Source organism: Thamnophis elegans, chromosome 1 (assembly GCF_009769535.1).
Source record: "Thamnophis elegans isolate rThaEle1 chromosome 1, rThaEle1.pri, whole genome shotgun sequence".
Lineage (NCBI taxonomy): Eukaryota > Metazoa > Chordata > Lepidosauria > Squamata > Colubridae > Thamnophis > Thamnophis elegans.
In genome coordinates this window covers 168,856,496-168,883,598 of record NC_045541.1, presented here as the reverse complement: position 1 = coordinate 168,883,598, position 27,103 = coordinate 168,856,496, and the positions used below count along the sequence as shown (strand labels likewise).

Here is a 27,103-nt window from a genome sequence, read left to right as displayed (position 1 = left end):
TCCAATATTGTATCATTTCCTTCCTTCCTCCCTCCCTCTCTCCCTCCCTCCCTTCCTTCCTTTTGCCATTACTAGTCCATGGTGGAAAAGGGATTAGATTTACTCTTAGTGAAGAAACCTATCCTGAGAAGGGTACGTGTCATACCATTGTCCTGACACTCCTTCCCATCTTCAAATGCACCACTCATCCCACCACACTGGTTAAGGCTAATCAGAAGCACAGGATGCCATCCCGGCGGAGGTCTGGAAGAGAAATGGAGGGCGGGGGGCAGCCTTGCAGCCAAATCCAAAACCATGTTCCTTTTCTCTTCCAGCAAGGGATGTTCTGAACTAGCCCTGTTCCAAGTGCTGGTACCCTCAGGCTGAGCCTCTTTTTGCAAGTGCACCAAATGCATCAGAATGATACCCGTCTGCAAGCACATCGCGGGTGGTGGGGGAGGAGGAGGAGGGTGGGGTGAGGAAGGGGACATTGATTTGATGCCATGGGGGTTTGCACCACCAGTTTGCCCATCCCCCTGCTTGCCTTTAGCACATGGAAATGACCTGTTGGTTTTAAGCCTTGTGGATCCAGTGAGTCTGAGCATGTGATATAGGAATTGGGATTGGGGTGGTGGTGGTTTGTATGTATGCGGTTTTTTTAAAAACCTTTTATTGGCAACGAAAGGCATGGGTTTTTAAAGATCTGAAGCATGCAGGGGGCAAAAGCTGCGGATCTAGGCAATTACCAAAGACTGTCTATTTTTTGCCCCTCGTCTTCCTTTCACGATTTCTATCATTGTGCAAAGTGTATTTAGACCAACTTTAAGGACCGGGTTTAAAGTAATCTCCCTATTCTGCCAATGCCTGTAGTCAAGTCCAATAAAAGAAACACAATACAAACTAAAATTACAAATGCAAAAAAGAGCATTGCTAATGAAAGAGGCACCATTACAAATAAAAAAGGCCGTTACAAATGAAAAAAAAAAGGATAGTGACCTGTTGTGGCCCAGCAGGAGCCGTTGGAGCTGCCACCAGACTCCGACAGCAAGGGGCCCTATGAGTTGGCTCTGGAGGATGTGGAGGACCCTGGACAGGGTTCCGACTCCGAGCAGGGGCCAGAGAGGCTGGTTAGCCACCAGGAGGCGCCTGAGCCTTGGATCAGTGGGGAGGAGACAAGGGAGTGTGAGCCAGACGTCATGCATTGGAGCAGTGGGGAGGAGCCAAGGGAGTTGTTCCTGGATGCCTGGCAACGCGGGGCAGATCGATGTAGAGAGCAGCTACGCAGTTACCAAAGATAATTGGACCCAGGTGATTGTAATTAGGCTCCTCTCAAGAGAGTATTTAAAGAGAGACTGGGAGGAGCCTGGTTTTGCAGGATTCAACGTCATTCCTAATGCTGGAGAAGCTATTATCTGTCAAAGTCTGAGTTGCTGCCAAGGTTCTTATCTGTTTGTTATGCTTGGCTTTCAGCCACCGAGGTTTTGGTTTCTTGCTAATAAAGTGCTGTGACATTCCAGTTAAACTTGTCTCGGCATTCATTACTGGACAGAGAAGGGGGTCAGAACTGTGACCCTACTACAGTAAACTCCCAACACTTAAAAGTCTTTAGTCAGAGAACAAAAGACAAAGGCGAGATATCTGCCAGCAGTCTTGAAATAGGTGAAGACTTAAGAGTAGTGAGAGCTGTGCATAGCATGCAAGCTAAGGCCTACATTAGCTACATTCATTAGCAAAGAGAATCTCCATGCACAGAAGCCCTTTATCTCTACATATCTAAGGACAAATCATAGCACAGGATTATTGCCCTGTCTCCTATCTTGCAGTTCTCAATGAGCTTTATAGGATAGAGTTTTCTGACTCTTGAGTTGAGCTTAAAACCAGATTGTGTGTTCCTGTTCTCACACACACATACACACAGCAAATCATTTTGGTTATGGTTAGGAACTTCCTGATGGAAGGGGAGATGAAATATCTTGTTTCTCCCTCGCTCTGAGATCCGCAGCCTTAGCCCCCTTTCCTGAGGGTCTGACCCCTGGGAAACCTGCAGAAACCCTCTCTGTTCTCCCTTTTTCCCAATTCCGTGGCTGCCCTGCTGCCACCAGTTCTTCCTTTTCCCCTCCCCTCTGACACTGCTGCTCCCATCTTGGACTGAGACCTTGCCCGCGCTATCTAACCAGACTGCTGGCCCTGTGCACCTGTGCAGACTGACTCTTCCCACCCACCCTTCCTGCCTTCCCTTTTGGCCTTTGCTGCATGTGAAACTCCTTTGTGGAGGAAGCCTGTTTGAACAAGGAACTGATCTCCTGCTTCTTGGGTCTGGGGGTGGAGCTGCGGGATAGGGGTAGAACAACTGCAAAGGGGAAAGTCCTGCAGACTGATGTTAAAGTAAGGTTGATGCTGTTGTTTGGTTCATGGCCCAGAAGCAAACCAGTCTCTTCTAAGATTTGGGGCCAAATATAGTATATAACGATGGAGAGAGGGGAGTTGGGGGAGAGAGAGAAGAAGAGAGGGAGAGAGATAAATTAGATAGATAGATAGATAGATAGATAGATAGATAGATAGATAGATAGATAGATAGATAGATACTCAGGCAGGGAGGAAGACAGACAGACAGAGAAAAGAATATTTGTAGCTCAAAGTTGAACTATGGGGTCCTTAATGCTCGAGGTTTGTTGGTTTGTTGGTTTGTTGGTTTGTTGGTTGGTTGGTTGGTTGACTGGTTGGTTGGTTGGTTGACTAGTTGACTGGTTGGTTGGTTGGTTGGTTGACTGGTTGGTTGGTTGGTTGGTTGACTGGTTGGTTGGTTGACTGGTTGGTTGGTTGGTTGGTTGGTTGGCTGGTTGGCAGGCTGGCTGGTGGGCTGACTGGAGGGTGGGAGGATGGATGGATGGATGGATGGATGGATGGAAACCAGAGATTACCTTAATCACGAAAGCAGCAGTCATGACACTGAGTTACTGACGCTCTCTCAGCCTATAATATCAGGCTTGGGTGATAAGTCAGGTGATCAATTTCTGCCACAGCTAATGTTCAGTATCATCACTGTGTTGATCTGGAAAAAAAACCAGAAGACCCTACACTTGCAGTAAAATGCTAGGAAGAAATAAACAGATAGATCAACAAAGTAGATTTTGGGATATTATTGTGGCATTTTTAAAAAAAAAAATTGTGAGAGGGAAAGCCTTAACCAGTCTAGTAGAGGGAAGGGCTCATTGTTAAGAGACTCAAAGCCAGCGGTGCCTCTAAAGGAGAACCAGTCCAAGGAAATCAGCAGCCCTGAATCCCTGCATGGTATTGATGGACAGGGCACCTGGTCTGACAAAGACTAATGGTGATCTCCTCTGCTCTCTTCTTGTCTGGCCACTTTGGGACCTCTTGCCCTCCTCCTTTTGCCATGAAGGCTCTGGAGTAGATGACCCCGTGGGAGAAGTCTCTGTCCATGTCGAGTTTTTCACCCATCCTGGAACCAGCGAACACAAAGTAACGGTCAAAGGTCAGTGATGATCACCAGACAAAGGCATATCCCAAAGTGGCAGAAATCCACACTACCTGGGGCTTCTAGATCCAATGCATTCTGGGAAGCCACTAAATCTTATTCTACCTTTCTTTTCACTTTTGGGAGTCACATCTGCTGGCTTATTATTATTCTGACATTTTACTTTTATCCCCACTGCCCAGAGTCTTCAGGTTGGGGTGGATTAAAAAATGGAAAATATTGAAATGTTCACATATACAGTAGATGATGGCAAGTCGGAAAAGACGCCATAAACTATGACTTTTAGCTACACTAGAAATACATAGAACCACAGTTTGTCAAGTCTGTATGCATTTGTTATTAGTTATTAGGGAAGGCAGCATATTACAGTCCTGTGTTGATTCATTAGCAATCTAGATTATTCAATTGGTTAATACTGCAGGACTCATTTCTACTTGGGGCTGGGGTTTAGAAATATATACCATCCAGAGTCAAAATGATATGTGACTAGCCATTTTGTTCTTCTGCTCCCTTCGTGCTTGCAATCTCTATTTTGCCTGTGACTGCATCCAAAAACGCACATTTGTCTTTATGAACGTTTTTTTGTGTAGATATGGAAAAAAACAAAGGCAAATGGAGAAATATATATATGTCTTAAGTGAGCATGAGAGCAATTGGTTTATCAGATAGAGCTGTTATAAAGATGTATATATAGATATATATGAAGCTTTTTGAATAATGCAAGTGGCGTGCACTATTTAGGATTTAGGCAATATGTAACGCTCTAAAAACAGTTGAATTAACAAATGTCAAGGTATTAGACGCATAACCAATTGTAGTTTAGGAAATCCAGACTATTACAGATTGCCAGTTCCATATTCTTCTGCTCTAATAAATGCCACATGATTTCCTTTGAGGTGAAGTCAAGCCACAGTCCTTTCTCCTCTCTCTCTTTTCTGCCTTAGTGGTGGCTGCCAATGATCTCAAGTGGCAGACATCGGGCATCTTCCGGCCTTTCATTGAAGTCAACATCATTGGGCCACATCTCAGTGACAAGAAAAGGAAATTTGCTACTAAGTCCAAGAACAACAGCTGGTCCCCCAAATACAATGAGAGCATCCAGTTGTGAGTGTTTCTGATTTCCCTGTCTTGAATAGAGGCAACACCGTTTTTTTTCTCTGCAAAATTTGTCCTGGCCTGAGAATTCTATTGGCAAGAAAAGGAACTTGATTTTTAAAAAAAAAAAGGGGGGGGGGAGAATGATCCAGTAAAGTAATTGCATTCTCCTGCAATTAATGACTGTAGTTCTGATGCTAGGAAAGAGCAAAGTGGACTATTAGGACAGTGCGATGCCTTGAATTGGATTGGAAGAGGTGCGTTGTCATTGTCTCATTAAAGCACTTGCATCACCTTCCCAAGATCACATATCTACTGGGAAGGCTTCTACTTCAAATTGAAGCATTATATAGTCATGTGGAGTATTGAGTCATGGTGGCGCAGTGGTTAGAGTGCGGTACTGCAGGCTACTTCTGCTGACTGCCAGCTGCCTGTAATTTGGCAGTTTGAATCTCACCAGGCTCAAGGTTGACTCAGCCTTCCATCCTTCAGAGGTCGGTAAAGTGAGTACCCAGATTGTTGGGGGCAATAGGCTGACTCTGTAAACCTCTTAGAAAGGGCTGTAAAGCACTGTGAAGCAGTATATAAGTCTAAGTGCTATTGTTACTAAAGGTGTACTGTAAAAGAATAGATATTCCTTGACTTAGTCACAACTGTGACCATAATTTCCATTGTTAAGCAACATGGTTGATAAGTGAGCCATGCCTGATTTTACTACTTTTGCCACATTTGTTAACAAATTACTGTAATTATTAAGTGACACATGCAGTGGTTCAGCAAATCCAGCTTCCACCCATTGACTTTGCTTGTTGGAAGCTGGCTGGGAATATCACAAACGGCTATTGCAAGGCCCCGAGAACCCTGCTGCAACCACCGTAAAATACATGCAGTTGCCTTGCTAAGTGCCTGAATTTTGATCATATGACCGTGGGAACGCTGAGATGACAATAAGCAGGAGGACTGGTTGTAAGTCATTTTTTAAAAGGGCCCTTGTAACTTTGAACGGTCACTAAAGGTAACTTGAGGACTACCTGTATGTGCTATGGGCCAAACTCTATATATGGCAGGTGCAATCACAAGCTGCTGATGTGAAACTACCATCGAAACCTGGTTCTCCAGAACGTGCAGTTGTAAAACGAAAATGCATCATTTTGAGCAGAAAAGACGCACCTGTACACTAAAGGAAAGTAGGGGGGTGGGAGCACAATTCTAGGCTTTGTGAAGAAGATGCATTTGCAGCCTTGGTCTAAGGCAGCGATGGCGAACCTTTTCGGCACTGGGTGCCCAAACTGGAAGGCCCGTACAGGCACATTGCATGTGTGTGTGCCGGAGCACCAGAAACCCGAAGACCAGCTGGCCAGTATGTGCATACCTGTTTTTTGGGCCATTTTCTAGGTAGTTTTTCAGGCCCCAAAAACAAGCCAAAAACACCCCAAAATAGCCTGAAAACAGCACGAAAAACAACCTGGAAAACAGCATGAAAAACCGCTTGGTTTTTTGGCTGTTTTCCATGCTCCGGAAGAGAGCATGGAAAAGAGCAGCTGGCTGGAAACCAGAAGTGCAGCTGGGGATGACACGCTTCATCACAGAGAGGGCTCTGCGTGCCACCTCTGGCACATGTGCCATAGGAAAAGAGCCATGGTGGTGCAGTGGTTAGAGTGCAGTACTGCAGGCTACTTCTGCTGATCACCGGCTGCCAGCAGTTTGGCAGATCGAATCTCAACAGGCTCAAGGTTGACTCAGCCTTCCATCCTTCCGAGGTGGGTAAAACGAGGACCCAGATTGTTGGGGCCAATAGGCTGATTCTATAAACCTCTTAGAGAGGGCTGTAAAAGCACTATGAAGCGGTATATAAGTGCTACTGCTATTGCTAAATGAAATTGCAAGAGGCAACATTGCAGCTTGCATCCATCCTGTGGAAAGTTGCATTGCAAGTGCTGGTTGTAAATACAGCACGGATTGAGAATCAAGTACCTTGATGCATTACCTAGTGGTGTATCACAGTCAATCTGAGACATTTCATCAGCTAACAATCTGCATCAACAGTATCACTGAGTCAATACATGTAAGAATCAAAAGTGTCCATTCTGAAAAGCCCAGCAAGGGAGGAGGACACAGAGAGGCAGGCAGAGAAAAGTTTCCTCTGGTCATAATTTATGAGTAACAGTTTGGAAACTAGCTGTGAAAATGAGAGCAAAACATGGATCAGCATAGTGTGCCAAGGAGGACCCTGAGCTAATGTGGCCTCTATAGATTTCAACCTATGTCCTTTTCATAAGATGGAGGCAAGAATTTTCGGTTGCAAATTGAAACCTTATTGTTTCCTGCTTTTCCTCTCCTCCTCCTCCACCTCCAGCACCCTCGGCACTGAGACAGGCCCAGAGTGCTACGAGCTGCAAGTCTGCGTCAAAGACTACTGCTTTGCACGGGAAGACCGAACGGTGGGCATCGCCATCCTGCAGCTGAAGGACATCGTGCAGCGGGGCAGCTGTGCCTGCTGGCTGCCGCTGGGCCGGCGCATTCACATGGATGACACGGGCCTCACGGTGCTGCGCATCCTCTCGCAGAGAAACAATGACGAGGTGGCCAAGGAGTTTGTCAAATTGAAGTCAGATACGCGCTCAGCCGAGGAGGGCAGCAGCAGCTAAGACCAATCTGCCTCCCCCTGACTTCCCCCTCCCACTTGTTCCCTTTCCACAGTCTGCTAGAATTGCCTTCCCTTCTCTTCCTGGTCCCTTCCCTCTTTTATACAGCCATGTCAAAGCCATAGAGTTTTCAGAGCTGTCCTTTCTTCTGCCCCTTCACCCTGGCCCTTCCTGCTCCTCACCTCTTTCATTTGGGAGGTTTGCTCCCGCTGCCAAGGATCACACGTCGCGCACACCTTTTCAAATACATGTGCATTGCCAAAATTCCCCCATGAAGCAGAGAGAGGTGAGAGAGCGAAGAGTTTGTCCCTGAAAAGGATTCTAACAAAAATCAAAGATGCTGCTGACTACATTTTGGCATAAGCTCCCGCCATCCCCTCTTTCCTGGCACATTTTTGTCTGATAAACATCAGAAGCTGCCTTCCATTTAATCAAGGTGTTTGTCAACCAACCCAGTATTTCCAGCGTGGATTGGCAGCTGCTATCTAAGGCAGATGTTTTTCAATCTTAGTATCAGTAAAATGACTGGACTTCAACTCCCAGAATTCCCCAGTCAGCATGCTTGGCTGGGGAATTCTGGGAGTTGAAGTTGACCCATCATAAGTTGCCAAGGCTGAGAAACATTGCTCTGAGGTCTCAGTGGTGGAAGAATATTTCCCACTATATGCTGCCTAATTTGTGAACTGAAAATGCTGGGGATTGAACTAGCAGCCGACTCTAAATAAAATCGAAATCCCTGTGCCAAGTGGAAATAAGGATAAGTTACAAATATGTAATACTGGGAAAGGTAGCTTTCTTTGTCTTCACCCTATTTCAGCAGAGCTAAAGAAATAACATCCGAATCTTCCCTGCAATTCTAGCACCAAGTTATCAGCTCACTGAGGCAAAGCTAGAGAATGGCAGCTAGGCATTTCACCACCTTGGGATCAGCATGAAACTCTTTTATTGCTGTGGCCTTCAAGGAAGCCCAGCAATCAGATAATGTTAGGAATGTAGTCCATCATCTGAAGGGCTATGGCTTCCTTTTTTCTGTTCTGTTATTTTAGGACTTTTTTCCCCATTTCATTTCCCTTTAAGAAGTTCCTTTCCATTAAGAAGTTCTGGATTTAATTCCAGAAGTGAAGCATGCACTTTGCTACAGTCTTACAGTTCCATTGTGTCATTCCCCCCCCCCCCCCGTCTCATGCACACATTTCAAACCCTTGAGTTACTATTTGTACATGCAATGTATATGCATTGAAACTCTACCCCACCTTCAAATCTTGGTTGCATCACAATACTGGGTGAGGTTTTATCAATGTTCGTGAACATCGGCTGTGAGCATTGGCAAAACATCACACTGCACTCTTGCTACCGTCACAATTATCTCATGATTCACTTCTTTTTGTGGCGTTTGTTTACACACGAACATACAAAAGTAATGCATGGGAGAACAGGGGACAGTTTCAAGACTGAAAATTGTAATAAGAACGTTAAGTATCTTAGAAGTGAAAAAATGGACAGTCGTAAATGCCCAATCTGGAAATAAAACCAGGTATTTCAGAATGCATGGGTACGTGGAAAAATTCAGCCAGGGGAAATTTTGTAGGCAACCTTTCTGCACACTTGGTAACAACAGCATGGCGCATCTGTGCTAATTCAAGCAATTTTATTTTACTCAAGGAAAGAAGCATTTGATCAATGGGTTTGGCCCTGGCTCTTTTTCCAGTGTGTCATAATTCCTGGCTCTATTCAGATAACACACCTAAACTAAGCTGGTTTATTCTTGTGAATGTAGAGGGAATGAGGGAGAGGTATGTGAACGTGGAGTGTCACTGCAGTATTTGTTCCACTACCAGTAAGAAGATAATAGGGCGTTGTAGGTGCGGGATTACAGTATGTAATTTTGGAAAGAATTCAAGGTTTGAGAGGTTCCAGGAGAGAGACAAAGGCTGAACATTAAAGGGAGGAGATATATGGGGTGGGAGGAGCATGAGGTCCAAAGGAGCAATGTTCTGAAGAGAGCAGTTGTTTATGGGATTGCTGAGGATGGCCCAACTTTTGGAAAAGTTAAATGATCATCATGACTGTCCTAAATCTCCTCATTGATGTCACATCTGCAGAAGGGCTCTCTTTCTGAAAGCTGCATCAATCGTAACAGCTTGGCCAGTTCTGTCCATATGCTTCTATGACTTTACAGATATATGGATTGAACTGATCACCCAGCCCATCAGTTGGTGTCATTTGCCAGTTCCTTGCTTATCTGCCCCCACCCCATCCCAGTTTGCTCCTCTGCCACTGAAATACAACTCGTTATTCTCATTCCTTGTTTGCTATCTGATACGGGATCAACTCTCACTGGTTGGGCAGCTCTGAACCAGTTAGATCAAGCTGATAACTATCTTGGCTTCCTAGAAAGGTGCCTTACATCAGGCAGATTATTTTTTTTCATTCTGCCCTTAACTATTTGCACCTGATTGGCAGCTCATTCCTCCCCTCCACCTCCAATGGGATCCTGTTAAAAGCAGAAATCAAGAACGGGAACTTCTGCATGTAATGTAGGTATTCCACCTATGATCTTTGATCTCCCCGACATCTGGAGATTGAAAGATTTCCAAGGCATTTTTGGACATGTAGAGGAAAACATTGAAGAATGCCCAGAAAGAAAGACAGTGATGTCCACCTAAACCTGATACATCCCCTCGCTGGAAAATGCATAGTCACCTCTTCCAAACACTGCACAAACCTACTTCCAAGCTTAACTCCTCCCTCTATTAATCAGAACTCTCTCTTCTCCCACCCCCATTTGTCCCTCCTCTTTTTCAAAAATGTTTAATTTTTTTATGAATTGCTTGGGACCAAAGTATCAGGATTTTGAGTTGAATGTTTACACACAGACATATGCACAATCCACCAGACTTATATAAATCGCATTTGGGAAAAAAATAAAAAGGTGGTGGTGGGGGGAAGCTTTAGGCAACAGTTGCATCCAGGCAGACAGCTATTGTGGCTAGCAAATCAAAACCTGTGGCAAGGTGATTTCATCTCTTCCCTCCTTAACAGATTTTTTTCTGGGGCAAGATGGCACCAACAGCAGGAAAATGTGTAGGTTACAAATGAAAAGTTGTCTGGATCTTCTGCAAAATTCTGTGAACAAGGCAGGACAATCGCACAATAAAAGCCTTGTCTTGAAATCCTCTTAAGACTGCAGGGGAGGTAAAGCAAAAATTTCCATTTCTGTCTCCAGCACACTTTGGCACAAACAAATCTGGCACCGTCCCTATCCAGCACAGTGAGATGACAAGAAGCCAAGGGTAGGCATCTCCCTCCATCTTCCCCCCCAAACTGGTTCCTCCTTCAATTTTTTCTCTTTGGCATGTAGTTGAAACGAACAACAAAATGGATCACAATAAATTTTAAATCCCCAAACAATAAAATGAAGTTAATTCTGTTTGTGTAGCACACATGTTGGAATATGTTTTCATGTTGTCTGTTCTGTACATACATACCTGAAGTGGATTGAGCAATGGTTTTACCAACAATGGATGCATGATAGTGAGATGTTTTGCACTATTTTGAAATTTTGGGGCTCTATACAAATATTTTATTAACTGACATTAAAAAAACAAAAACAAATCCCATGGTTGTTATTTTCATCATTTCTGCTTATAACTAGTTCTCTCCCTTTGCAGTAAAGTACGATCAATATTTTTCACCGAAATCTGCATAATGCGATTCCAGATGAAGAACATCTATAACTACTTCAGTGCAGAGTGAGCCAATATCCTAACATACTAATCGTTTAAGTGAACCCCACCCTCTCTACATGCAATACCCTGCAGACATTAGATTAGAAAGTTACAAAGAACAACTATTCCAGTGATGGGATTAATTTTTTTTGAAGTTCTGTGGGCATGGCATGGCTTGGTAGGCATGGCAGGGGAAGGATACTGTAAAATCTCCATTCCCTCTCCACTCCAGGGGAAACAGAATCCCCATTTCCTCCCGATCAGCTGGGACTCGGGAGGCAGAGAATAGATGGGGGTGGGGCCAGTCAGAGGTGGTATTTACCAGTTCTCTGAACTACTCAAAATTTCCACTACTGGTTCCCCAAAACTGGTCAGAACCTGCTGAATACCACCTCTGAAATACTTTCACAGAAACACAATAGTTTAAGTTTAATAGAATAAACCTAGAAGGGACCTTGGAGGTCTTCTAGTCCAGCCCCCTACTCAAGCAGGAGAACTTATACCATTTCAGATAAGGGACTGTCCAGTCTCTTCTTAAAAACCTCCAGTGATGGAGCACCCACGATTTCTAAAGGCAATCTGACCCACTCTTCTTTGTGGCATCCCCTGAAATACTAGAATATTGCTATCATGTCCCTAGTCCTCTTTTCCTTTAGACTAGCCAAACCCAAATCTTGTAACCGTTTTTCATATAGTTTTGTCTCCAGGTCTTTGATCATCTTAGTCGCTCTTCTCTCAACTTTTTCCAAAGTCTCAACCTCTTTTTTTGTAGTATAGTGATCATAGTTGCACTATTCCAGGTGTGGTCTTACTAGGGTTTTATAAAGCGGCACTGATACTTCACCTGACCTTGTTTCTAAGCTAAGATTCTAAGGATCTTCCTGAAGGAAAGGTTGAGAACCACTGCTTGAGAACATTAAGGGGTCCAGAACCAACATTGCTTTCTACAATGTAATTCTGGGCTCAATTATGGTCATAAATCAGGGATTACCTATAACCCTGCACTGAGTGCCATGACCTTCTATAGCTAAGGTGGTGTACATCACTGTTCCCTCTAAGGTGCGCGCGTGCGCGGCCACGCACGTTGCAAGAAAATCCCACGCAGCAGTTTTTATCTGCCGCGCAGAGATTTCTTAAGGAAACGTGTGGAAGTCCTTTGCAGGCGGCTGCAACTGAATCCGGCAGTGCTGTTGCCTGTTGGAGGAGGAGGAGGCGAACCAGCCTGCCACCACCGCCCACCGCCAGCCCCGCTGCTCTTCCCGCCCCCTTCTCAGCCCCACAGTCCAGTGGTCGCAGCAGAAACTGCTCCGGGTTTCCGCTGCTGCTCCCCGCATTTTCTGGACAGGGTCTCGCAGGAAGGAATCCCCTCTCCAAGGGATCCCCGTCCAGAAAATGCGGGGAGCGGCAGCGGAGACCCGGGGCTGCTTCTGCTGCGACCGCTGGACTGTGGGGCTGGGAAGGGGGCGGGAAGAGCGGCGGGGCTGGCGGTGGCCGGCGGTGGCCGGCTGGTTCGCCTCCTCCTCCTCCAACAGCACTGCCGGATTTCCGCCCAACGCTGCGGGGGCACCAGCGGGAGCTTCGGCGGCTTCACCTCAGCCGCAGCGCTGGGCAGCAAATGTGTTGGTGCTCTTGGAGGAGGAGGAGGAGGAGGAGGAAGAGGTGGCAGCAATAGCACCTGAGGACAGGACAAGAAGCAATGGAAACTTGTCAGGAGACTCAAGATGGAAATAAGGAGAAATCTGACAGTAAGAATAATTAAAATCAATGGAATCTTAATTCATTTGCTGCAGGTTTTCAAAAGACTGGACGGCCATTTGTCTCAGATGATATAAAGACTCCTGCCTTGGACAAGGGGCTGGACTAGAAGACCTCCAGTATCCCTTCTGATTCTATGATTTTAAAAACCACAAGCTTTTTACAGCTCGCTTGCAACTTTACCAAATTTAATTCAGCCATTTCCTTTTGTTATTAAATGGGTATTGCTAGTTCAATGCACATGCGCTCCACTTTTAAGATGCTGAAAAAATCCCCATGACCTGCAACAAAATTCATTCTTCCACTTTTATCTTGCCCTAACTTCTGATAGGTTCCTGAAATATAGATCTACAAAATTTAGTGAAAATATTTCTATCTATTTTAATACAGACTCGTAAAACAGATTGGGACAAATGAAATTAGTGCTCTGGGATAGTAGCAGGTTTACTCTATTTGGATTTTCAGATAAAAGGTATCTTTTGTGCTAAGTTCTAACAATGTAGTTCTCTAATGTAACTATGAAACAGTCCAAATATATAATTCCCCTCGGAGGAATTCTGGGAGTTGAAGTCCACAAGTCTTAAAGCTGTCACGTTTGAAGACCTCTGGAGGTTTTTTCCCTAAAGGGTTAGGGGTGCAAGGGTCTTGTAACAACAGCTTTAAGACTTGCGTGCTTCAAATGCCAGACTGTCTGAGCCAACATTTTGGTTGCTAAGCAGGAGCGTTGTTAAGTGATACTGATATTATATAACACTTTTAATTAAGCGGGTACCTTGAATAAACATAACTTTGAGTTTCAAATAATACTGATTTTGTTGTTGTCTTAGGTGACATATGTGAAAAAATTCACCTAGGTGCTCAGGCATGAAAATGTGCCGCTCAAACACTATACTTTTCCGCTCACACTGAAAAAAAATTAGAGGGAACATTGGTGTACATAATCACATCTACGGAGATTCTCAATCATCCAGATCATGGGTCATGTTGTCCCAAATGTGGTTTTCCAAAAGGCAACTGGATTTTCTTGGGGTTTCTTTTTCCTTGAAAATGTTTTTGCTTCTCATCCAAGAAGTTTCTTCAGTGAAGAACGTCTTCACCGAAGAAGCTTCGTGGATGAAAAGCGAAACATTTTCAGGGGGGGGGGGGGGAGCAAGAAAATCATGTTGCCTTTTGGAAAAGCAGATTTGAGATACAGGGGTAACATCCTTACTTTCCTAAGGGTTGAAACTGGTTAAATAGCCCCTCTACCCTCGAGGTTTCTATAATGTATTAGTATCCTTGAGTCTCAGAGAATCAGCAGGCCAACGTTGTCCAAGATAGTTAACGTTTTTACAAGCAGTATTGTGATACTCTTGGAAAAGATGATCAAATGCTAAGTCTATACCTACAAAATCAGAAGCATGCAAGCGAAAGTATTTCCAGGGGACACCATATCAAAGTAAATGAACCAAGATAGGAAAATCATTGATGCTCATAACTCCTGAGAATTCCATGGATGGCCAAGAAAGCAAAGCAACCAAGCTGAAATTATCTTACTTTCAGACACATTGTGCAAAAGACTCGACTCTTACAGAGGGCTCTAATGCTGGAAAGGAGCAAGGAAAAAGAAGAGGATGAGCAACAGCAAGGAAAATAGTGATATATTGTTGGAAGATCTGAGGGAGCAGGCTGGAGACAGATTGTCATGAAGGAATCTATATCAAGGATGTTAATTCTAAAGTTGCCAAGGTTCAGAAACACTGCAATGGGACATTGATATTTGCTCTCTTTGTGTAGGACTAGCAACCATATAAACCAGGGTGTCTGATCTTGGCAAATATGGACTTCAACTCCCAGAATTCCCCAGCATGATAAAGGTAAAGTTTCCCTTTGTACGTATGTGCTAGTCATTCCCGACTCTAGAGGGCGGTGCTCATCTCCGTTTCAAAGCCGAAAAGCAAGCACTACCTGAAGACGTCTCCGTGGTCATGTGGCCAGCATGACTAAATGCCGAAGGTGCATGGAACGCTGTTACCTTCCCATCAAATGTGGTTCCTATTTTTCTACTTGCATTTTTTTTTGCAAGAAATTTTTATTTTTATTAAACAAACAACACAAAAAACCCCATCATCTTACATTACATCTTGTAGAAAGGGTGTCAATTGGTTACAATTAGCTTTCGTGCTAATTGTAGGAATCTTTGACATTTGATATGAATATAAGTAATGACTGTGGAAGAGTTCAACTTGCATTTTTACATGCTTTCAAACTGCTAGGTTGGCAGAAGCTGGGACAAGTAACAGGAGCTCATCCATTCAAACCGCCGAACTGCTGATCTTTCTGATCAACAAGCTCAGCATCTTAGCCACTAAACCAGCATGGAGGGGACTTCAATTCTGGAAATTGAAATCCACAAATCTTAACATTTGCCAAGATTGGACAATTTATATGGCCACTAGGAGTGTATGAATACACAAAAGGGAGCAAATGTCAATCCCATGGCACTGATTCTCAATCAGAATAGAGCTTGAAGGGGTCTTGGAGGTCTTCTAGTCCAGCCCCCTGCTCAAGCAGGAGACCCCTCTGTCTATGTCTGTCTATCTATCTATATCTATCATATATCTATCTATCATATATCTATCTATCTCTATCTATCTCTATCTATCTATCTATCATCTCTCTATCTCTCTATCTCTCTATCTATCTCTCTCTCTCTCTCTCTCTCTCTCTCTCTCTCTCTATCTATCTATCTATCTATATCTACCTCTATCTCTCTATCTCTCTATCTATCCATCCATCCATCCATCTATACCATTTCAGACAAGTGATTGTCCCGTCTCTTCTTAAAAACCTCCAGTGTTGGAGCACCGAAAACTTCTGAAGGCAAGTGTTCCACTGATTAATTGTCCTTACTGTCAGGAAGTTTCTCCATTCCAGGTTGCTTCTCTCAACTATGGCAACTTTAAAGAATAGCCCAAATATGCTGGCTAGGAAATCCTGAGAGTTGAAGTTCACACATCAAGAAGGTAGAGTTAAATGGGGGGGGGGGGGATTTCAAAATCGATCCCCAAATGAAAAAGCCGTGGGTGAGTTTGTAAACTATAGATCTATCGTCCTTCGATCAGCCTATGAATTGGCAGAGGAGTCATTTTTTTTTTCTTTTTTGGTGCCAATGCGCATGGCGCTCTCTTTGCTCCATTCACATCGGACTCGTTGACTTCGCTGGGGGGGGGGTGTTTAAGAAAATATGAATACTGTATTTCATTTGAAGCAGCTACTTTTGGAAAAAAACATTCTCTTTTCTTCCACTATATTTAACAAGAACGAAAGTATACACACCACGGAGGAAAGGAGCAGCTTTCCTTCGCGTCTCCTCTTCCTGTTTGCGTTTGGTTCCGTCCGTCCCTTAGCCCGCCCTCGAAGGTGAGTGCGCATGCGCTGCTGAAGAACGCGTGTGAGGGTCCGGTGAGTAGGATAAAGGGGAGGCCTTGCGGTTCCGTGTTGCTATGGAAACAGAAGGGGGGGCAGGGGAGCTTACTTCGCTGAGGGGGACTAATGAAAGAACCGAATATTACCTGTTCTGGAATGTTCTTTCTACAATTTATCCAACTTTCTCAGTTTTCCCCTGACACTCTGCCCAACTTTTCACTGCATTTGGTTGACCAGACCATCCGTCGCAATTCTTTCCTGTGTTTGTATTCAGTTTACATTCATTTAGTACCCATTTAATTGGATTTTACTACATCCGGCTCTTATCCCAAAGGTGCTCTTTTTCATGAGGCGACTGGACTTTCTGGTTTTTCTTCTGCAGACATTTTGCTTCCCATCCAAGAAGCTTCTTCAGCTCTGATTGGATGGTGGGGAATGGGAGGATTTATATTCCTTGCAGACAGCTGGTCATTGGCATCCTTTTAGAGGGTCATTGAAGCCCTTGGAGGTGATGAAAGAAATGTCCTTCTGGGTTCGGCTCCAAGTGGGGAAAAAGACACTGGAGACATGGAGGCTGCTTGGAAAGATGGTTTATGGTTGGACAGGGCCACATGGCTTGAGTCCTGAACAGAAAAGGTGATCACATGCTTCAATGTTGGTGGAGAAGAAGAGAAGAACTGAGGAGGGGCTTGCTAGGCTTTTTATAACCTGTTCAGCCCCACCTCTCTGTTTCCTGTTCCTGTGTAAGAAATGTATTCTGATTGGTTGTCAGGCTCTCATGGGGCCATGCAGGGGGCTACTCTCTAGGCTGCGTTTTGAATCCAGGTTTGGTTGAGTTCTCAGATGCCGTGTGGGAAGTTGGGTAAAGGGCCAATATATCATGTCTTAATCCCATCCCCCTGGAGCTGAAGTGGAGAACTCTTTATTATGTAAAGTGGAATAGCTTGGCCTTCTTAATGGCCCATTGACAAAGTGGGGATGGGCAGGAAGCTACAGGGAGCTATTCTGTCTTTTAAAACATGTTTCTTTCTTTTCACATCCAGAGAAATATTCTGTCTTTTCAATATTTCCTAGGATATTTCATTTTTCTGGGAGTGGGCTGGGTGATAACTTCCTACAGAGTTTTATCTGTGTCTTCAGGGTCACCTGAGTGGTGCAAATGGTTCCTGTAGTCTGCAATTTTTTTTTCTCTGCAAATCCATTCCTACTCCCACACCATTCAAAGGGAGTTCATCCCAAATTGTATAACTAAAAGTCTGTAGAGATTCTCAGTCATCCAGGTCCTGGTTGTCCCACAGGTGCTTTTTCCAGGAGGCAACTGGACTTTATTGTTTTTTCTTTGAAGCTGTTTCTCTTCTCATCCAAGAAGCTTTTTCAGCTCTGACAGGATAGTGAGGAATGGAAGGATTTATACTCCTTGCCGACAGCTGATCATTTGCATCCTTTTAGAGGGTGTTGAAGCACTTGGAGGTTTTTTTTAACCAGCTGTCTGCAAGGAATAGAAATCCTTCCATTCCCCACTATCCTGTCAAAGGTGAAGAAGCTTCTTGGATGAGAAATGAAATGTCTTCAAAGAAAAAAAACAAGAAAGTCCTGAAAAAGCACCTTTGGGACAACTATGACCTGGATGAGTGGGAATCTCTACAGACATGCGGCTCTTATATTTACTTGTTTCATCTGGCCTACTCAGTTCTCATCTTTATGTACCACACTGGCCACAAACACACATTTTTACATACAGCTATTTATTTTTAATTTTATTTATTTGTTTATTTCATCAAGCATGTATTTAGACAGCATATATATGTATAAACACGAAATGGATATGAATAAAAAGAAACATCAGGGCAGGTACAGTAGGCAAGTTGATGCGCTTATGCATGCCCCTTACAGACCTCTTAGGAATGGGGTAAGATCGACAGTAGACAGTCTAAGGTTAAAGTTATGGAGGTTTGGGGAACAAACCATAGTCAGGTAGTGCATTCCAGGCATTGACCACTCTGTTGCAGAAGTCATTTTCTGCAGTCACGTTTGGAGCGGTTACCTTAAGCAGTTTACCTTTTGTTTTTCTTCCAACATTCATTCCCTGGAATGATCCACATACAGCCCAACGACTTTCCTATCGGCATTCAAGTGTCTTAAAATGTCTCCATGCTCTTTCCCATTTTGGTAAATATTCTACCTAGGTACACAAACTCATCTGTTTCTTCCTGTTTTTCAGCCTTTATTTCCGACATGCAATTGTTCACTCCATTTTTCTCAAATATAATCATTTTGGCAAATTACGTTAATGTTCCAGTATATGCTTTTGATTGTATCACACAGTCTAAAATTGGAAGCAAATTTTGTGGGTTTCTCAACAACAACAAGGCACTATTGAGAAGCCCGAGGGCAAATTTCTTAGTCTTAAGAGAAAAGATTAAGCAGCATGTATGAATTTGCATGTAATATCAATATTTTTAATTTGTTAATTTGGAGAAGATAAGAAAGATTGACAAATGGCATGAGGAAAATGGGTTTCTGCATGCATTTTTCTATATTTAGCATCTATATACAATTATTGCTCCCGATTGATCATGTACATATGCACATTGTCCTGATTTGTAGTGGATTTCTTATGCTACTAATTTGTTTTATTGGGTAGTATATGAATTTTAAAAATGGCAATGCTGTTCTTTTCCATTTTAAAAAACATGCAAGGTCAAATTTGCTTCCAAGGTGACATTTGTTTAGACATTTTCATATTTTTTTTCTCTATTTAGGTCCTCCAGATTTTTAAAGTCAGCACCCCTGTCTCTTCAGACCAGTAAAACAGTAAACAATGGTGAAAGAGAAAGAAGTTGAATTGATCGGCCAGATTCTGGTGAACCCCAAACAATCCTTGAAGGCACGCTTCCGCGCCCTTTTCACCTTACGTAATTTGGGGGGTCCAGCTGCCATTGAGTGGATCAGCCGAGCCTTTGAAGATGACTCGGCTCTCCTGAAGCATGAGCTGGCATACTGCCTTGGTCAGATGCAGGACGAGAGGGCCATCCCAGTCCTCATTGATGTGCTCCAGAACACATGTCAGGAACCCATGGTGCGACATGAAGCAGGTGAGAAGCAGGGAACTATTTGGTGGCTAGCTCGAAGATGATTGATATTCAGGATGGCACCTGGTTAGGAAAACTGGTCTGCATGAAGCCAGTGAAGGAAATCCTCTGCAGGTTTCAGTTTCTTCCCATCATTCGGTCCTAAAGACTGGATCACTTCAGAACAGCTGTAACTAACAAAAAAAAAAAAAACTTAGAAAGGCAATTGTTTGTCAAGAATGGTGTCAACTGAAATGAGATTGGTGAAAAACGGACATGTTTCCCTTCCCCAAGCCCTGCTGAAGCCTGTAGAGTGCTCCTGGGGGCCAGAGAGGACAAAAACTTTTTTTCCTGATTTATCTCTTTGAAATCTTGGTGCGTCTTATACACTGGAGCATTTTATAGTCCGAAAAATATGGTACCTCTCTTCTTAGGAAAAAGGGCATACAATAATTCCTGTTGGCTAGTATGGGTAAATGGTTTTTCCACACATCTGCATTCTGTTCCTTTCCTTCAGTACTTGAAATAAATTTGTTTCAATGACCAATCTTGGTAGATTGTACCTTTATGTTATGCTGTATTGGTTTGAATATAATTATTCTGATTATATTTTGTGTTTTTTTTAAATTTAGCAACCTTTTGAGTACCAGTTGATTGAAGGATTCAAGAGATTTGTTACTGTGGTTATCTTTGTATTGATTGTAGATGTCAACGGATTCTCGCGTCACTGACTTGTGTTCATTCGCCTACTTTTTTTGTTTTCCATAGGTGAAGCTCTTGGTGCCATTGGAAATCCAAAAGTACTTGATATATTGAAACAATATTCTGAAGATCCTGTTGTTGAGGTAAATATGGGAGTGGGGATAATCAATAGCTCCGTCAACGAATGCTCAACCTGTCGTATAACTCTCGGGTCTTGGCTTTCCAGCCGACAAGCCCAATATCTTTAACCCAGGGGTGTCAAACTTGTGTCGTGACTGCGTCGTCACATGATGTTTCGGGACTTCCCCCCCCCTTTTGCAAAACCAGGTGGGGGCAGGGCAGCATGTGACGCAGGCAGCCCACGCATCATAAGTTTGACACCCCTGCTTTTACTGCTGAACCATTGCATCACCCCAATAACTCCTTCAAAATTGCCGAATTAAAAAATGTGATGTGGTTCCAAAGTAGAATAATAAAACATTTTGAAACATAACACTTTTTAATTTATGATGTTGGTGTTGTTGACTCATAATAAACACCTTGTCCAGGATTGTCTATGGAGATTCTCAGTCTCATCTACGTCATGGTTGTCCCAAAGCTGCTTATTTTCAAGAGTATTATTTATTAATACTTTTTAATCCTACATTTAGGGGAAAGTTGTAAAGCCAATTGAATTTTAATTTGAAAGCATTGACCACCAGCTTGCAACTCCTTTACCATTAGCACCCTAGTCCTTCTCTTTCCTTGAAGACTTCTGAACCATGGCAAAAACTATCTTCTCATGTCCATTTGTTCTCCTGTGTAGGTAGCAGAAACATGTCAGCTGGCTGTGAAGAGGCTGGAATGGTTTCAGGAGCACAAGGCAAACTCTGCCGTCAACCCTTACCACTCTGTGGATCCAGCACCTCCCGCGGAGGAGAAAGACGTGGGGAAGCTGAGGCTCACCTTGCTGGATGAGTCACAACCGCTCTTTGAGCGCTATCAAGCTATGTTTGCATTACGGAACATTGGAGGAGAAGCTGCTGTTCTGGCACTTGCTGATGGTAAGCAGCTGACTTTCTTCTCCTGGCTCAAGAATCTGGGGCAGAAAATTTTCCCGGGCTGTGATTTTCTTTGGAAGAGGGGAGCATAAAATCCATTTTCCAGAATGCATCATGAATTAATCAAATGCTGGACACACCCAATTGCACTGGGCTGTTTTCTGAAATTGCTACTTTAGATGGAGATTCTTTATGTATCTAATGTGCTGCTCTTAGGGCAGTGCATCCCAAACCTGGGTAAATTACCTAGAACTGGGTAAAAGTGACTTTTTCTTTGGGTGATGACACATGAACCCACTACCCAATCACAACAAGAATAGCAATAGTAATAGCAGTAGACTTATATACCGCTTCATAGGGCTTTCAGCCCTCTCTAAGCGGTTTACAGAGAGTCAGCATATTGCCACCAACAATCTGGGTCCTCATTTTACCCACCTCGGAAGGATGGAAGGCTGAGTCAACCCTGAGCCGGTGAGATTTGAACCGCTGAACTGCTGATCTAGCAGTAGCCTGCAGTGCTGCATTTATTTACATTTTCTTAAAGCAGTGGTTCTCAACCTTTTCTTCACCATAGACTCCCTTTAAACATCTTTTGTGGTCATAGACCATGGCCACACACTACCAAAACTTAATTCAAGATTCAAATCATAATATTTCGTCAAGCCGTTGCGGACCCCCTGTCACAACATTGTGACTCCCAGGGGCCCGCGGACCACAAGTTGAGAACCATTCCCTTTAAAAGTGTTTTAAGTGAGTTGGGTAAAAAGGACAGTCTGATAAGTGGCTTTGGCTAAAGAAGGAAAAGTTTAAAAACCACTTTCTTAGGGCATTTCTTCAGGATAGGATAGGAATAGAATAACAAAGTTGGAAGGGAGATCTTCTAGTCCAACCCCCTGCTTAGGTAGGATACCCTATAGTACCATTTCAAACAAATGGTTATCCAACATCTTCTTTAAAACTTCCAGTATTGGAGCATCCACAGCTTCTGGAGGTAAGTTGTTCCACTGATTAATTGTTCTCACTGTTAGGAAATTTCTCCTCAGTTCTAAGTTGCTTCTCTCCTTGATTAGTTTCCACCCATTGCTTCTTGTCCTACCCTCAAGTGCTTTGGAGAATAGTTTTGACTCCCTCTTCTTTGTGGCAGCCCCTGAGATCTTGGAACCCTGCTATCATGTCACCCCTAGTCCTTCTTTTCATTAAACTAGACATTCCAGCAAATGTTCTTTATATCTTTTAGCCTTCAGTCCCCTAATCAACTTTGTTGCTCTTCTCTGCACTCTTTCTAGAGTCTCCACATCTTTTTACATAGTGGTGAACCAAAACAATGCAATATTCCAAGTGTGGCCTTACCAAGGCATTATAAAGCGGTATTAATAGTTCACAAGATCAACTTTTAGAGTCAAAGATGCAATATAATATCAAAATAACAGTGAGGATGGATTTTTTTATCTTCCCAAAAATGGCTGGGTGATGTTAGGAAGATGCCTTAAATCATAAGAGGGGGAAATTGTCTAAAGGATGTGCTAACAGGAGCAGCCAACCATATTTATTCCCCCTCACCCATTTTATTTGAATTGTAAATAATGACTGAGGAAATTAATGCTAGTAAAAAATCATTATAGTTTGATGTATAACGGTAATGTCATTTGTAAATTATGACAAATTTCAGGAATTTTTGAAGCTAAATGCATCTTCTCTTAAAGCACATTTGCTGTGCAGACTGATACATGTCTGCTCAAATGATTTTTTTTAAACCTTTTTGTGGCAGGGGACAAGGTACAACTCTTAAGAAGCCTGTTTGTTCTATGTAGCAGCTATTTTAAGCAGCCCAGTTTTCTTTCCTGCCGTTATCTGGAGTAAGGCCTCAATAGGTCCTAATTCTGAGTAAACATGCAGAGGTTTAGCTATATGGAAGTCTACATCTGGTTCTTTATTTGGAATCTCACTTACGTCCAATATCCTCAAAAATCCACCTTGACCCTATCACCTGTCCATGGGGATAGTCCCACTCAGCAGACTTGGCTCCCTATAGCCCTTTCTGGTTCTTGGAAAAAGACTATATGACTCACCGACTGAACCTGGTCAGACTCCAAGCTTTCCTCAGTACGCCATTCATGGCTCAGACGCGGGTCTTCAAGTTCAGTGTAATTGGCCCATAACCCTTCTATGGGAGAGTTGAGAAATAGCTAAAGAGAGTTGTATGTGTAAGGCCTGCCTCCTCCTTAGATAGATATTTATACCGGTGTGACCTTTGGAATTAAAAACCAACAGTGTGCCATCATTTGTTAGCAGAGAATGTTTAGATTTAGTGGGTCTTGGGTTTGACATCTCCACTGAAGAGCATCCATCCCCAGGTATTGAAATGGAAGTTGTGGGGATCCTGCCTCTCCCTAGTTGGAGAGGTGGATTTGATTTCTGAGGGAGGAAGCACCTCCTCCTCCAAGGAAAGAACATTTCCCAAATCACTGGTTTTATGCACCCAGGAGTCTGCCTCAAAAGGACCACTTGAATACTTTTCATGTATCCCTGAGTCACTACCATCAGGACAGCCAATCCTGAGCCATTGTGGTGGAATGAATGCAGGAGCTCTTTCCCAGGGTGCTAAAAGGCAGATCAGCAGTGGGTCCTTGGTTTGCAGAAAGATGCCCGGAAGGGATCATGCCTAAAACTTTCACAGTATTTACCTGATACAGGTAATCCTCGACTTACGACCACAATGGAGCCTAAAATTTCTATTGCTAAGCAATACAGTTGTTAAATGAGTTTTGCCCCATTTTATGACTTTTCTTGCCACAGTTGTTAAGCGAATCACTGCAGTTGTTAGTAACACGATTGTAAAGTGAACCTGGCTTCCCCATTGATTTTGCTTGTCACAAAAAGTGATCATGTGACGCCGGGAGACTGTAACCGTCATAAATATGAGCCAGTTGCCAAGAGTCCAAATTTTGATCATGTGTCCCTGGGGATGCTGCAACGAGCTTCTATGTGAAAAATGGTCATAAATCGCTTTTTTTCAGTGCCATTGTAACTTTGAACAGTCACTAAACGAAAGGCTGCAAATAAATAATTAAAATAGTATTAAAACTAATAAAGCAATAAAGAAACTGCTCAGCAATTAAGCCTTCTTGGTTCCTTGGGCCTGACTTTAATCTTGCCAGGCTCAAGCACAGGCTGCATAACCATCAGATGCACATGGTGTGATCTGCCTCTTGGCTCCCTTGGAAACAGCCCCCCCTCATCCTGCATTCTAGTCTCAGATTCCACTACATTTACGCTACCAAGCAGGTTCTCTTCTCTCTTCTTAGTCCGGTCACTTTTCTCTTTCCCCAGGCCTCCAGTGTGGCAGTGCCCTCTTCCGCCATGAGATTGCCTATGTGCTGGGCCAGATGCAGCAGGAGGCCAGCATTCCACAGCTGACAGCATCCTTGGAGAATGTGGCAGAGAATGCCATGGTGCGCCACGAGTGTGCCGAGGCTTTGGGTTCCATTGCTAAGAAGTCCTGCCTGACCACCCTGGAGGAGTTTGCCAAGGATGAAGAGCGGGTCGTCCGGGAGAGCTGCGAGGTGGCGCTGGACATGTACGATTATGAGAACAGCACTGATTTCCAGTATGCTGACAGTCTGAGCAAACTGAAGGCCTTCAGCTGAAGAAGCAGGACTTCTCTCAGCTGGCCTCCCACACTTTTATTGGCCATTTCAGTGTCATTTGTTCTCTGTGGTTTCCATAAGAGTGCCGGAAGGAGACCATGTGGACGAAACCTTCAAGCCTCTGTCATTAATTTATTTTTTTCTTTGGTTCTGTTTGGTGGAAGGGGAAACACAGCTGTTATCAAGGACTTAGAATTATATTGATAATAGAAATGCTTTGCAGGGGGGGGAAAAACACCCTTTTCTTGTGAAAAGTAGTTGCCATTTTTATTAGCTACCCTTAAAAGAGCTCTTCCTCACCATATGAGCTAACCCTGCACGACTTGTAAAGCACCAAGACAGGCAAAGCCCAATTCTGTCTCAGGTGAATTATAGAATCATATGGTTGGAAGCGACCTTGGAGATCTTCTAGTCCAACCCCCTGTCCTAGGCAGAGTCCTTAATCCATGTTGGACGAATAGTTGTCAATTTTTTTTCTTGAAAACCACCAGCAATGGAGCACCAACAACAGGCAAGTTGTTACACAATTGTTCTGCCAGGAACTTTCTCCTTAGTTCCACTGATTAGTTCTGGTGATCCAGTGATTGTGGAAATAAACAAGTAGAAACAACCGTGGAGGGATTGTCCCTCAATATGGTCCCAAACTATGAAGGGCTTTAAAGGTGACAACCAGCACCAGAATCATATTGGCAAGCAATGCAGCTCACCAATAGCGATGTTACATGTGCCAAACAAGCATCACCCTTTACTATCTGTACTGCTATGTTCTGCACCAGCTGAAGCTTCTGAATGCTCTTCAAAGGTAGCCCCATGTAGAGTGCATTGCAGTAATGCTTACTGGATTGATCACTATCGCAAAGAATAAGACGCTAGGTTAGAAACTGAACTTTCAAATTTAGAACAAGGCTTTTCTGTTCCATTGCAAAAGATAAAATATTTTCTCCTGAGGTCTACTTGGGTGTTGGGCAAAGCTTCAGGGAATTAAGATCCATGTTTGAACTATTTTTCTTAAACTCAGTTCCTGTGGGGATGGAAGTTTCACTTACAGTTACAAGCTGGGAAGGGGTTTCCCTGCATCTGATTTTATTTCCTCAGGCATTCATTTGGAGCCATGAGTTAATTTACCAGTTTAGTGGGCTTTGAATTTATTTTTACTAAGCAAAGATAAAAATCCTATATTCTTTAAATGGGCTAATTCCACACACATACACAGAGGCATCTAATTCTTGAGCTGAATTACACTAGTTTTACTGGTTTTACTCCTTAGTTTGACACGCAGACACTAACCTTTGGCAATGTGCATTTTGCTGCATATAGTCAAAATTGGGATGTGCCCCATTGGCAGAAGAAACCCAGTGCTTTCAGTTAAGTAGATTAGATCTTCAAGATCAAACTAATGGGAACACAGTGGATTTCCTCCAGGGCATGGAAAATGCATCCTTTAGCTCCATGACATGAGCTGATAAAACTCTTCAAAGAAGGAGATAAACTAAATGACACTCTGCTGGCCTTGAGTGGGATGAATGGACTATGGAAGATTTGGGGAAATTGGAGGGATGTTTTTGCCTCCCTTCAATGGACCAGCCTTTCATTTTCCTTTTAGAGTTGTTTTGTATTTATTGTTTTAAATTTGAAAAGCCATCCAGAGTTGTTTTGTAGCCTATAATTTAGGTGATAAACTCATCTAAGTCCTCTTTTTCCTTATTGTACAGATATGTATTGACCACAGTGGGGAAAATAAAATAAGACAAAACGATGTGTGTAACCATCTGTGTGTGGATGAGAGAGAGAAATTCAAGAGGGCTGATTTCAATATGATCAAAGCCACCGTCTTGACTTTTAATCCCCTTGCCACAACCCAGTTCCCATATTGGTGGTGCCCTGAACAGTCTGAACTTCTGCTACTGAGATTGGGTGGGAAACTGCTGGTTTTAAAAACTTCATATGATTGTCCCTGTATCTGTGCATTGAGGGGCTAGACCCACATCTATTACTTTTATAAATAACTCAAGGCAATCAAACACTACATAATACTTCCTCCTCCTCCTATTTTCCCCACAACAACAACCATGTGTTGTTCATTCATATATATCTTTTATTTCATTTTCATTTTCATTTTATACAATCACTTATATACTGTGCATAAAAAAAAAAGAAAAAAGGAAAAAAAAAAAACCCCACATAACACTTCATTCCCCCATACACCCTCTCTTCTCCCCCTCCAACTTTCCTTTCACCCCTCCAGCATTCCCCTCTTCTACTTCCCTACCCCCTCAGACATCTCCCCCTCCCTCCATTTCACCCTCCATACATTCCCTCTCACTCCCTCTTTACTTCTCCCTTCTCTTTCCCTCTTCTCCTCACTTTGGTGTATCCATACAATTCAATTTGTTTTTTACAATAAAAGTAGAAAAAGAAAAAAAGAAAAAAAAAAGAAAAACGAGCCGCAGTACACAAGTGAATTCTTATTGTTCTAAGGATTGAAACTGTAATTCCACCCTCCCCCCTCCCCCCCTATAATCCCCCCTCCCTAACCC

At 43.3% G+C, this 27,103-nt stretch overlaps 2 protein-coding genes across 3 annotated transcripts in view; both read left to right on the top strand.

Moving 5' to 3' along the window:
* The window catches only part of UNC13A (unc-13 homolog A), a 127,440-nt gene extending 119,708 nt beyond the window's left edge, over positions 1–7,732 (top strand). The window contains exons 42-44 of the mRNA XM_032214197.1: positions 3,380–3,472; positions 4,420–4,579; positions 6,927–7,732. Coding sequence (XP_032070088.1) covers positions 3,380–3,472; positions 4,420–4,579; positions 6,927–7,218 — 545 coding nt within the window. The 3' untranslated portion in view covers positions 7,219–7,732. The remainder of the gene's footprint in view (positions 1–3,379; positions 3,473–4,419; positions 4,580–6,926) is intronic.
* Positions 7,733–15,774: 8,042 nt separating this feature from the next.
* Positions 15,775–26,322, top strand: DOHH (deoxyhypusine hydroxylase). 2 transcript variants are annotated; one of them, XM_032217996.1, is made up of 5 exons: positions 15,775–16,142; positions 18,869–19,201; positions 19,946–20,022; positions 20,685–20,922; positions 24,250–26,322. In XM_032217996.1, exons 2-5 carry the CDS (start codon positions 18,928–18,930, stop codon positions 24,564–24,566), a joined length of 906 nt encoding a protein of 301 aa, XP_032073887.1. In that variant the 5' UTR covers positions 15,775–16,142; positions 18,869–18,927; the 3' UTR covers positions 24,567–26,322. The 2 variants fall into 2 exon arrangements, with proteins under 2 accessions (XP_032073887.1, XP_032074703.1); XM_032218812.1 differs by lacking the exon at positions 15,775–16,142 and adding an exon at positions 16,705–16,742.
* The last annotated feature ends 781 nt before the right edge of the window (positions 26,323–27,103 follow it).